The following is a 14,309-nucleotide window of genomic DNA, read 5'->3' on the forward strand; positions in this document are numbered from 1 at the left end:
CTTTCCTTCTTTCTTTCCCTCCCTTCTTTCTCTTTTTCTCTCTCTCTCTCTCTCTCTCTCTCTCTCTCTCTCTCTCTCTCTCTCTCTCTCTCCACGTTTCTTTTATATAACATTAGATTAAATTATATATATAAGGTTATACTTATTTTAATAATAAAAATATGACAATATTGTCATGTAAAAACAGTTAAGCAAATTTAGAATTTTAAAGAGAGACATAAAAAGAAAAGTTTGAATTGCTAACTTTATTTGTTAATAACTTTTTGTTTTTACTGAGATTACGAAAATACCACTTAAATTCTTAAGATGGTGATGTAAAAATCAAAAGGTATGTCTAATTTTTAGAAAGCAAAACTTATTAAATTCGGCTTCTGTTTAATTGCCAGGGCTAATATTTTATATTTAGCTTTCCCACAATTAAAGAATTTTTTTTTACAAGAAATTCACCTTAGTAGCTTATAGGAATTCTTTGGAACTACATTCATTACCAATTATACGGTGTTTAATTATATTGTGTCCAAACATACGGTGTCCAACCGTGCAATGTGTTAATCATGTAGTGTCCAATCATGCAATATGCAAATCGTGCGATGTCCAATCTTACGGTGTCAAATCGTGCGATATCCAATAATGTGGTGTTGAATTATACAGTGCGTCACTCGTGTAATGCACAATCGTGCAGTGTCCAATCATGTAGTATCCAATCCTGCGGTCTATATATCATACGGTATCCAAATGTACGGTGTTCAATTGCACGATGTCCGATCCAGACGTGTCCAATTGAGCAGTATCCAATTATACTATGATCAAGTGTCACTCTTAAAGCTATATTTATCTCTGTTTAAGGCTCTTTGTATTTCGCCGCAGCCACGTTGAATTTGTGACATCAGAAACAAGGAATGGCACGCTGATGAAAGTTGCCTGCTATTTCTAAATAAAGATAAATGCAAATAACAAAGTATTTGAGATCGCTTAAGCACACTTGTAAAATTATCCGAAAACTATCCCTTTGCCCTGATGATCAGCAAATAATAAGTAGTGAAATAAAGCATGCAGACAAAAATTTCATCATTTCACGTGTCTCATTTCACTACTTATTATACGACTATTTATTGATCATCAAGGGAAAGGGATATCTTTCGGACAATTTTACAACTACACTCAAGCAATCTTAAATGCTTTTCCGTCCATATCTATCTTTATTGAGAAATGACACGCAACTTTCGTCAACATGTCATTTCTCGCTTGTGACGTCGCAAATCGATATGGCCAGCGAGATATAAGGAGCCCTAATAAATTCTGATTGGTGAATGGTTTCTATGTTTTTTATTGCAAACATCAGCTTTACTAACACGAATAAACTCCATTGTACGTGCAGAGCTTACTATCACGCATCTTTATGCTGAAATGCCTCACTGATTATAACTAATATTTTTAGCTTGAAAAATAGGATAATAGAAAAAGATGAACCGGTTATATTTTTTATTTGTTAGCCCTTCTCGTTCACTCAGCAAGCATTTGGAATGGAAAAAACAGCTGAGATTTGGATTCTGTTTATAAATCATAAACATATGTCTTTAACAAAGTAATCAGTAATTAAATTTAATAAATATTTAGTTTTTCTCGTCTATAATGTCTGTTAATAAATATGCTTCTTGCTAAGGGTCTACTGCTAAATGATGTTATATTGCTGGCTGATGTTATATTGAATAGCTGAGGCTAAAATCATGACATATTTAACATGCTTTTGGAAAAGCCTTTGTTTACATTTTGCAACTCTATAATTTAAGATCTGTTTGTAAATTTAGTGTGAATAAAATATATTGTATGTTGCGTGCATGCGTGCACACAAAAATATTGATAATATATCTGGAATATCTTATTTTTTGGAAATAGTAAAATGTATTTAACAAAGGAAATTAATGTCTTTGAGGAAATATAGTGGAGCCTTAGCAAAAGCAGATATTCATCAACTGAATTTAATTATGGAAATTTTGGGAACTCCACGAGACGAGTTTATGAAAAAAATATCATCAGAATCGGTAAGTTATTTCAGCTTTTTTCGGTAGTTGATATTCTATCGTTTTAATTAATGATTAAAACGATATTAGTATGATTGATTAAATAATTCTTAATATTTTTTTATTTTATCATAAAAGCATAAAATCTATGTTTTATATATTTTATACAATGTATGAGAAAGTTGCATTTTTATATTTTTTCTTTATTAACTCATGAATATATTAAAATTAATAAATATATTAAATAACATTAATATATCTTTTAAACACAATTCATGGTATGTGTATAGACTTAGATGTATATAAATATCTTTGATGTTATGCTTAACATGTGTAATTTTATTTAAAGAATTTATATTTTATTTTAATATCTAAATTTTGTGAAAAACGAGATAATTAATTCTTATTGTACAGAGCGGTTATAAAATTACTTCCTTACTTCAAAATTCCATAACTACCCAGTAGTAAGCAAATTGAGCGCATACTGACGTCAGATTGACATCAGATTCGAGCAGACCCTGTCGTCAGATCCATAGTCATCTATCAAGCCAATAGGCTGTTAGACTGTCGCCAGAACCTGCTGACAGGCTCTGACACCAAACTTACAACAGTATGCACGCAGAGTTTGTAGACATGTATGTGACAGCAGAATGGCGGCAAATTGCGCGTAGATTCTGTCGTTTCGTAAGTTCTTCAATTAAATCTTTGGTAGACAATTTTCTCATAATTTTTCATAATTACTCATAGAATGAGCGCTTTCTCATAAATACTTATAAATACTCGTGAAATAAATACTCGTAAAATACAATGAAAAAAAAAAGTTTTTCTATATTATTTTTTCATAATTTTAAAGATTTTCTCTAGTGAAATTTGAACTTGAACCGAAGACATCTTTTGGATAATCGTCCATCGCCTTAGATACTATGCTAATTCCTCACTTGATAAAAAGTGCTTTGTATTACTCACATAAAGTTTAAGGAAGAAAAATTTTAGAGTTTGTTCGCCTTTTAAAAATACCGCAAAATATAGACAAAACCTTTTAATAACCGCAAAATATAGACAAAACCGTTTAGCGTATAAATAATTTAAGAGAGACCGGCACGATAATTCGAAATTAATTTTTTACCAGGGACTGTATAGAAAATCACTTGAATAAAACAGCAGATAATGATATTTTTCCATTATGCTAATAAAATACTGTGCTTTTACATGTGCAAATTAATTTGATCGATCGTCCAGTTCAGATTGTATTAAATTTTATCAAAATCGAAACATGATATCCATACAGCACAAATGTTCGAAATACATCCCAGAGACATCCCAGAGATATCACATTGTCTCTGGAACGTCTCTGAGATGTATTTCAGACATTTGGTGCTGTATGGAATATATTTTCAAATAAACCATCACAAAAATTCCGTAAAAGTTATTTACATGGCGGGACTAATATTTTATTCGGTGCCTTCAGTACTTATTGTATGATGGTTAAATCATTCAGATTTAATGACATAATGACATTTAAAAAAATAATAATAATAACCCAGACAGCATAAATGTCTAAAATTGAGTCATAAGATGTCTTTAGGAAGTCTTTAAGACATCTTTAAAACAATACCTTATAAACTTGTCTTAAAAATGTCTTAAATTTTGGACGATTTTGGACATTGTGCTGTCTGGGAATAATATGAAAAATTGTGTGAAAAATTATGAGAACAATTTTTAGCAGGGATGGCATACGTATGTCTTTAAATGACCATTTAACCGTTGTACTATTCTATACCTATACTCGTTATTTCTCTATTATTGTTGCTTTTTTATAAGGAATGTGTAATACAATTTTAAAAAGTAAAAATTGTTTTTTATTGTGTATATGTGTACAATTATTGTACAATATAATTATCTTGACTCCTCTCAAAGTTTTACATGGTGTGCATGTGAAACTTCCCTATTTAATAGCGTACGTATGGCCCTTGATAGAATTAAATAGCCTATCTACGACACAGAATCTGCACGCAATCTGCCGTCAGTCTGTTGTCAGAGTCTGTCGGCAGTCTCTACGCGCAGTCTGTCACCAATCTGTCGTCAGAACAGATTTTGTGTGCAATCTGTTGCCATTCTGTCTACAGATATTGTTGACAAAATCTGCTCGCGCAGGTTTGACTCTCTATGAAATTGCTTGTCCGATTTCAATAAGATTTATCATGGATATTCTATTTAATAAATTTTGTTGGAAATTATAAAAAAGAATTTTTGAAAACTTTCAGAAAACAACATTTTTTAGCTATATAATTATAATTTCTTATTTGGCTTTTATAAAAATTTTTGTTTTTCTTAAAATTTTTTGAGGAAATAAAAAATTAACAAATAAATATTTTACGATATAAAAGTAATTTCAATGTAATTGTTCAATGTGCTGTCTATTATTCTCTTCGATTTCCTGTAGGCATGGAATCAAATTGTAGACGGCGTTTTCGAGTATTTTAGGTATTATTTCGCGAATAGCTTCTGTAATCGAATCCTTTAATTGTTAATCCTTTATTTCCTCAAAAAAATTAAAGAAAAACAAAAATTTTTACAAAAGCCAAATAAGAAATTATAATTATAGCTAAAAAATGTCGTTTTTTGAAAGTTCTCAAAAAATTTTTTTATAATTTCCAACAAAACTTATTAATGCCCTGAATATCCATAAATAAATAAATCTTAATAGATAAATCTAATAAATAAATCTTATTGAAATCGGACGAGCAATTTCATAGTATGAAATTTTAAAGTAGGGAAGTAACTTTATAACCTCTGTACAAAATAGAGCATATAAATTGTCACAGGCTAATATCTCAAGAGAAATGCATATTCAAAAAAAAGTTACGAACATAAGTTGTATAGTTTCAAAAGACGAATGTTGTCATATGATGGTAATATTATTATATTATTAAAATATATTTTTAAAATTTATTTCAAGGTCAATATCCATTTTTTTAATAAAATCATATGAATATTTTATAAGATATTTCATATCTTATGCTGAAAACTATCAGAATAAATTACAAAGTATCTCAAAAAATATTTATTTTTTATCTTAATACTTAATACGCAAAATGGCTAGAAGCGTCAACTTGAGTTAAGAGAAAACATAATTTAATCTAAAAAAATCGAAATTTACCTAAATAACTTTTAAAATTTATTTTAATAATATATTGCCATAATAATATTGCCATTTTATAATGACAATATTCCTTTCTTACTGAAATCTTACAACTTTTGTTTGAAACTTTTTTTCGAATAATACACATTTCTTCCGAGATATTAGTCTGTAATATAACAGTTCATATGTTCCATCTTGAATAAATCTGAATAAATACGCATATAAATATGTATATATATTTACTTTGAATCTTTGGAAATTAGGAAAAAAATCATGAAAGAAGACATTCAATTTAAACCATAAGAAAATAAGTAATTTTCATAAATCGGTATTTCGGCCATATTAAAAGCATATGAAGGTAATATGACCACTTTTTCTTATTTTTTTTAAATTAAATTTTTCAACCATTAATCATATTTTTTAACCATTAATGCAATTTGTAATGGAAGTAATAAAAGTTTGTAACAAAAGAAGTAATATTTATTTAAAAAGACGCGTTACAAAAACATATTTTCTTGTATCCATTTACCACGCTTATTTTTTAGAGGATCAGGATTCATATCTAAAAGTAGAAAAGTAAAAATATTTTGATAATGCTCAATTAATATAACATTACAAGTTATGGCACTATAGGTTGGTAATATGGTCAAGGATGGCCATATTAGCAATACGTGATATTTCATAAAAATGTTCTTAATATTACATTACTGGTTAAAGTAAATTACATTAGTGTTAAAATAATATTACATTACTGGTTAAACTAAATCTCGATATCATTATTAGAATCAGCATAGAGAATTGTATATTAAGCAATTATTCAACTAATATTATAAATTAATAAACATGAGAACAATAACAATCTTACCGGAGCGCAGTACGAAGTGTCTGTCATCAAACACATAAACTCCATAGAATGAGAACTATACGCGATATTCCAGAACGGCAATTGTGTCAGGTGTTCTAATAACATGTAAAGAAGAACATACTAGTTTGATTTGAATTTTTCTATGCAAATTACGTCTTTTACAACTAATTGATCATATTAAAAACCTGGCCATATTATTCTCAGAGACCTTACATATAATGTTAGAAATACAATCACTATCATAAAAGTTTACATATTTATTTTGTGCGTTACAAAAGGTATCTGACATTCTATAAGAAAACATATCTTTTGAGGATTTTTCAAAAACAAGTCCTTTTATTGGTTCATTCATCGTCAACTGTTTTTTGAAGTGCGTCGAAAAAAGAATATACATATTAACATTTATAATGGTAAAAATATATATTTAGCTCATTATCTAGGGATGATATCCAGTAAACGCTAGATATTGTTGGAATATTTATAAAATGTTTTTAAAATCCAAAATTAACATTCCAAAAATATCCAAAACTATTCCGGAATATTCATAGAATGTACCCTTATAGAAATATCATACTAAGAATCATTGATAATTACTTATTATCCAGTATTTTTAATACTGAAAATAAGTAATTATCAATGATTCTTAGTATAATATTTCTATAAGTACAAGGTATATTCAAATAAGCGCAAAAAGTTTCACTTTTTTACAAATATTGGCGAATTGGTTGAAATAAAAAACCAGTGTTTGCTGACTTGAAATTTAAGATTACTTGATTCCAAATGTTATATCACACTTAAAAATTCTCACTAACACTGCGATTCGAACATGGACTTGAGGTACCTTTGGATTATGAGTCTATTGCTTTAGACACTATACTACTTCGATCGATATAAACGTCTTATATTTTGTCTATATATGTTGCAATTAACGCAGTAATATAATTTTTTTATAATAATTTTAATAAAAATTATATATTTTGTACTTTTATTGTTAATTTAAACCTTAACTAATGAAGTGAAGTCTACGAAACACCGCACATTCCATTTCGGTCTTAAAATTTTTATAGTAAATTTTTTTTATTACTGTTATTAAATAGATAAAGTCATAAGAGGTTATAAAATTCGAATGATTATAAAAGAGCACAATAAAAAAAAGAGAAAAACCCATCTTACCATATAAAATTTAATTTAATTTAATTAATTAAATTTATATTTAAATATATAAATCAATATATAAATGGTTGCATTAGAGATACTCCTTATTATAAGGAGTATCTCTAATGCAATCATATCATATAATAAATGAAATTAGCTAATAATAGTAATTTCTCACGAATTCTCAGAATATCTCAAGTAATGATTTACAAAATATTCATTATAATAAATTTCTGAAGAATACTTTAAAATAAATTAAACTCGGGTAATTTTTCGAATATTCATATTTTAATTCTTTAGATGTTCTTTAAAATTTTCTATGAACTTCTATTCATCTCTGTGCTATTTGGGTTGAATATTCCTTATTATATATACAAATAGTATTTATAGAATATTCTGTATATTCTACAATTATTTGAACATTCTGTGAACATTTCTTTAATATTTGGTATATACGGAATTTCTGGAATACAAACGGAATATTCCAGGAATATCTAACGTTTACTATGAACATATGGGTATGAACATAGATAAATTTTATAAATTGCGAGATAAAATTATAAAAGATTATTAACGTTTAAAAACATTATATAAAATTCAATAAGTAGAATAATATATTCTAAACTATATTATTTAAAGTTATATTTCTATACAGGGCAAGTTAATTAATTATTGCTATCTTAAATATCTTTGAAACTAGAAACAAAGATTATTTACAGACTTTCCACTTAGAAAAAATACTTTTATGATGGTTTTCTAGAAGAAATAGCTTTGATGATCTTAAGATTATCTTTATTTTTGCTTCGAAAATGTGCTTCAAAGTTATTGACAATAGTTATCGACAAACAATAGTTATTGACTTATCCTATATATAATTGATGCTCACTCAAATTTATACAGAATGTTGGAAGCATTCATCATTCATATGGTGGATAGTACACAGCATACTGAGTAAAAAAAATCTTAATAGACAAAGATCGAAACTCAGTCGTTTCTAAAATAAACAATTTTGTATATAAGAAATTTTTCCGAATCACGACGTTGCGCAGCGGAAACATTTCTATTAGCACAACCATACATAAAATACATATGTGCCATTTTTTTATTATATAATATGTTAATAATATGTTAACATTTTCAATACGATAATTGTGTAAACATTAAACAAATCCACAATCGTTGGTTGTATGATGACAACTGAATGATGATTTCTAGTGAAATCTTTCTAAAGTATGTTCGAAAATTGAATAAAGACCTTCAAAACGCGATTTGTAAAAAAAAATCTTCACGTTGCATATGACATAAAAGTTAATAAGCTATCATAATTAGAATATATAACATTGTTTATATTTCAGTTTGGTAGGTATTATATACTACATGAAAATGCTGAATGTTTTTTTTAATACACTACTATTTTACAACAAATATGGAATTTCTTCTGCTATTTTAAATATAATATATTTATGATATTTATGACAATAATTTGATGTATAGAATGTAATTAAAATTATTTTTCAGCTATTAATATAATTAATATTGTTTTTAAACATACCTTAACCATATACATAAGCAGATATTGATCATCTAACACGTGTCTTAGTACTTTGTGGTACACCCACAGAAGAAACATTAAGCAAAATTACTAGTCAAGAGGTAATTTTTTAACTCGTTATATTAATTATATTCCATTTTAAGATTAAACATAAATTTAGTCACAATTTAGTCATTAAGATTCTTGGTCCTACGTCACGGAACTCTTGATTTATGACGTCAAAAGGGAAAAAACGCATGCCTAAAATTCTTACGAAATATGCTGAAATAAAAGAATATGTTCATAAGATGAACATTGGTATTAATTGAGCATATTTGTCATATATTCTAAAAACTCTTTTTTTTTTAGCAATGATTAAATAACCATAAAATTAATTATAAAAATTAAAGTAATATGCAATTTTCCTTTTTAACTCTTTCTTCATAATTTGTCATGTTAATTTTATGGTTATTTATTGATTGTCAAAATAAATGAAAAGTTTTCGAGATATTTTATAAATGTACTCAATCGATCAAAAATGTCATTTTATGAACATATTTCTTTATTTCGACGTTTTCTACAAGAATTTACGTTTTCTGTAATGTTTATTCTGATGTCATTAATCAAGATACCCGCGACTTGGAGACATAGGAATTTTAAAGAAGTACGAGTTTATTTGTTATTCTTAAAAATATTTTTTTAACTTTATTTCTATATTTGCTTTTTATTTATTTTTCAAGTTTAAATTTTGTAATTTTGTTATAAAAATTTATCATTAGAATATATAAAACGTTCATACAAAAACAATTGTACAAAGAATATGGACAGTCAGGTAAAAGTTGCAACACTTTTATCTTGATGAGTTTCACGATACATCCTGTATCTAGTAGAAAAACATGTTTTTTAAGGAAATACATTTTCTTATTAGGAATTGTCCACAATGTGGTCGCAGTTACATTTTAAAGTCACTAGTCTGTGACCATGTATATATTTTCTTTGCGTACACTCGTGAAAGTTACAAATTTTATTGAATTCGTCAATAATGAAAACATAAATACACACACATACACACACACACACACAGTGTTCCCAAAGATGGTACCAAATTTTAGGGATATGTACTCGTTAAAACAAATCAAAAACTCTTAATAAACAGTATTCCGAAAATCTTTTATTTCTGAGTTATGAAACATTTTATTCTGTGAAAAATATAAAATAAATTAAATCTACAATAAATGTTCAATGTGCTTTCGGCTCATGTCAATACACATTTTGGCATGTTTCGTTATTGAAGGTCAGAGTCCAGGTTTATTTCGTATTTGTTGACAATAGTTTCCAAGTCTCTTAGTCAGTTCATTCACGGACGCCCATATGTGACCTAATTACGCAGGGATTGTTGTATTCAACTTTGGATTGTGGACCGTGTCTAGTTTTGTGTTATCTGAAAAATGGCTAATTTTTATATAAATTCTGAAATGACGGATATTCATTTTATGTATGGCAGAGCAAAGGACAATGCTTCAAAAGCAGCACGCTTGTATCATGCTTATCCGAATCGCCGACAGCCAAGTAGAAGAATGTTTAACAAAATTCATCAACGCTTACGTGAGACCGGACAGTAAATTTTAGTTATTTTCTATTTTTCACAGAACAAAATGCTTCATAACTCAGAAATAAAAGGTTTTCGGAGTACTGTTCATTGAGAGTTTTTGGTTTGTTTTAACAAGTACTACATACCCCTAAAATTTGGTACCACCTTTTAGGAACACCTTGTATATATATACAGGGTGTCCCATTTTGAGAGTGCACCCCAAATAACTTCCTTATTTTTTTGTTTTAGAGAAAAATGTTTCAGACAAAAATTGTATGGTTTCGAGGGATCACAAGGTAGTACCATTGGTTTGACCTTGAATAATCATTTGAAAATTACGTGAAGGTCATCTTCAATTTCTTAAATGGAACATACCATTTTTCATTATTCTTGTAGCTTATTTCGAGAGCTTTCCAAAACACTTTAATAAAATATTTCTCTATTGCGTACTTTTCAAGTTATAAAGCTCTAAATTTGCAGTATTTTGATAAAAATACAAATTCGTTTTCCTGTATCTTACATGATCCAGCCAGTCAAGGCAAGATAATCTGAGCATGATCCAGCTATTCAAGGCAAGATTCGGATATGACCCAGCCAATCAAGGCAAAATTCGGACATAATCCAGCCAGTCAAGGCAAAATAGTATGATCCTGCACTAACTTTCGAATCGAAAGAATTAACAATTGCACTTTCACGATTGTTATAGTTTATTGATTGTCAGTCAGTGCAGGCAGACACATATGTATTACAACCATTAACTTTTTCTTGGTAAGATAGAAACTTTCGAGATTTTCGCCAAGCCTTTTTTTCTTTACAAAATTATGGCTGCTTATCCACCAAATGAAATTATGGACATGATCCGCATTTTGTGTGAGGCCAGGAATAATTAATCGGTAGCAGAAAGGCTTTACGCTGAAAGATTTCCAGACGCCATCCTGATAGGAGAGTAATAAAAAAACTTTGCGATAGAGCTAAGCAGGGTTTTCTAAAAAGAAACTGGCGAAAATTGGGTCCTGATGAGGTAACATCATTGACTGTTATAGGTACTGTTGTTTTAAATTCTCAAATCTACAAGACAAATTGAGAGACAATACAGTATATCTAAATCAACAGCCAATCGTGTGCTCAAGGTCAACAAGTTTAACCCATACCACACTCATCTAACTCAGCAATTGGAAGAGAGGAACTTCCAACGCCGAGTCCGTTTCTGTAACTGGGTTCGAGATCAAATCCAACAAAATCCCCGGTTCGTTGCTCATATGCTTTTTTCTAACGAAGCCAGTTTTGTAACAGAGGAGGCGTTAATCAACATAACTGCCATTATTATTCAGATATTAATCTATATTGGCAAAGAAGCCAAGAGTTCCAAGGGCAGTGGTCTATTAATGTTTGGGCAGGCATTCTGGGAGATGTTATTGTTGGTCCATATTTTTATTAAGAAAACCTCAATGCGGCAAACTACTTAACATTTTTTCAACATGATCTGTCTAACCTCTTAAGACATGTCGACAACAATGTACTCAGACAAATGTGGTTTCAACAAGATGGAGCGCCGGCTCATAGATCTCAAGCCATTATACAATATTTAAACGTAAAATTCCCGAATAGATGGATTGGTCTGTGCAGCCAAATTCAAGAATGACCCCCAAGATCACCCGACTTGACGCCCCTAGACTTTTATTTCTGGAGCTACATTAAAGATAAAGTGTATTCGAAAATGCCAACAACCGTTGAAAATATGAAAAACCGGATCAGAGAAGCTTGCAGAAATATTAATGCAGGTGTTCTTCAAAAAGTTAGGGACAATTTTCAGCATAGATTAGTGTTATGCATACAAGTAAATGGACATATTTTCGAACACCTAAAGTAATTGTACAAAAACTCATCTTGCCTTGACTGGCTGGATTATGTCCAAATCTTGCCTTGACTGACTGGGTCATATCCGAATCTTGCCTTAAATGGCTGGATCATACTCAGATTATCTTACTTTGACTGGCTGGATCATGTAAAATAAAACTACAGGAAAGCGAATTTGTATTTTTATCAAAATATTGCAAATTTAGAGCTTTATAACTCGAAAAGTACGCAATAGAAAAATATTTTATTATAGTGTTTTGGAAAGCTCTCGAGATAAGCTACAAGAATATGTAATGAAAAATGGTATGTTCTATTTAACAAATTGAAGGTGATCTTCACGTAATTTTTAAATGACTATCCAAGGTCAAACCAATGGTACCACCTTGTGACGCCCTCGAAACCATACAACTTTTCTCTGATTTTTCTCTAAAATAAAAAATAAGGAAGTTATTTGGGGTGCACTCTTAAAATGGGACACCCTGTACACACACATACACACACACACACACACACACACACACACAGGGTATCCTGCGTAAGACGTGTCAAAAGAAAAATATAAGTAGAACAGATAAAAGTGAAAAAAAAGGTCATTTTTCAAACAACCATGTAAAATTTCGAGATATTAATTAAAATAGTTGGGCATATTAAAGCGCAACGACGCGACAGACGGAACATACGGCTCGCCGCGACCGGCGAAGAAAATGGACGAACGCACACACGGAGCTACTTATTTTCGTATGTCAAACGGCCCACTTCTCTGGCCTACAAGATATGCTTGCAAGCAATCGTCCATTTTTTCGCCGGCCGCGGCGAGACGTATGTCCTGCCTGCTGCGTCGCCACGCTCTGATATACCCAACTATTTCAATTAATGTCTCGAAATTTTACGTGGTTGTTTGAAAAATGACCTTTACAATTTTTGTTCACTTTTATCTTTTCTACTTATATTTTTCTTTTGGCGGGACACCCTGTACGCACACGCACGCACACATACACGCACACACATGGTGTCTGAGACCACCCGTACACCCCTTTTATCTCGGAAACAGAGCATTTTAGAAAAAAACGTTTCAAAGAAAAGTTGTATGGTTTCGAAGTATACATTAGATGGTGTCATTGATTTGACTTTGGATGGCGCCGCCAAGGTCAGGTCAACGTCAACTTTGCTTTTTTAAATAGAAACATATATTTTTTATTACGGAATTTTATTCTACGTAAAGAAACAAACAGCTTTTATTTGAAAGTTTTTTTCATACGATCCTCATTTTTAAGGTATTTACGGAAATATATACAGAATTATTGGTTTCAATAATTTTTTACTCGAATTCTATCAACTTTATCTAAAAAGAGCAAGAGACGAAAATCATTAATTCTCTTCTCATAGAGCTCTGAGAATTTTTTCAGAATTTAATCTTTTTAAGATTTCAAAAAAATGCTAGAAAATGTACTACTAAAAAGTTAATACAAAATTCCGGAAAAATTCTCAGAGTTCTATGAGAAGAAAATAGATAATTTTTATCTCTTGCTTTTTTCGGTAAAGTTAGTAGAATTCGAGTAAAAAGTTATTGGAACCACATAATAGTTTTATAGATATTTCCGTAAATATCTTAGAAAATAGAGGTCATATAAAAAATTTTGTGAAACAAAAATTGTTTATTTTCTTACGTAGAATAAAATTCTGTAATAAAAAAATATATTTTTTATTTAAAAAAGCAAAGTTGATCTTGATCTGTGGAAGGGAAGGAGAGAGGGAGAGCGAGTGGCGGTTTTAGCAGTCAGGTTGCTGGCTCCAGACAAAAAAATATTTGTCAGTGAACAAAGATTAGAGACGTTAAAAGTTTCTGATTAGTAAAAATACATTCGAGACGAATGTGATGTCAGGACGGCCGAACTGTAGGATATGAAAACTGAGGTTAATATACGCCAGATTGACAAAACAATAACATATAAGAAGACAAGAGAGAATATATTGAAGCGGGAGCTTGGATAGCTCAGTGGTAAAAGCAGTCGCCCGTTAAGCGAAATGTCCCAGGTTCGAGTCCCAACCCAGCGACTTCGTCTTCCAATATAGTTTTCTCTGTTCCTTACAATTGTTATATTTGTATTGTTGCATTTTCTTGAAGTGCACACACACACACACACGTG

General features: G+C 29.9%; 1 protein-coding gene across 7 annotated transcripts in view; it reads left to right on the forward strand.

The window, feature by feature from the left end:
- The window catches only part of LOC116840879 (mitogen-activated protein kinase p38b-like), a 53,997-nt gene that overhangs the window by 6,628 nt on the left and 33,060 nt on the right, over positions 1–14,309 (forward strand). For 5 of the 7 annotated variants that reach the window (XM_032808198.1, XM_032808196.1, XM_032808197.1 and 2 more), the window contains one exon: positions 8,754–8,836. In XM_032808198.1, coding sequence (XP_032664089.1) covers positions 8,754–8,836 — 83 coding nt within the window. Of the gene's footprint in view, positions 1–1,962; positions 2,043–8,753; positions 8,837–14,309 lie in introns of all 7 variants that reach the window. The other 2 variants (XM_032808199.1, XM_032808200.1) reach the window with 2 other exon arrangements.

This window comes from Odontomachus brunneus, unplaced genomic scaffold (genome assembly GCF_010583005.1).
Source record: "Odontomachus brunneus isolate Ranch 3 - 2012 unplaced genomic scaffold, Obru_v1 Obru_scaffold_012, whole genome shotgun sequence".
NCBI classification, from domain to species: Eukaryota; Metazoa; Arthropoda; class Insecta; order Hymenoptera; family Formicidae; genus Odontomachus; species Odontomachus brunneus.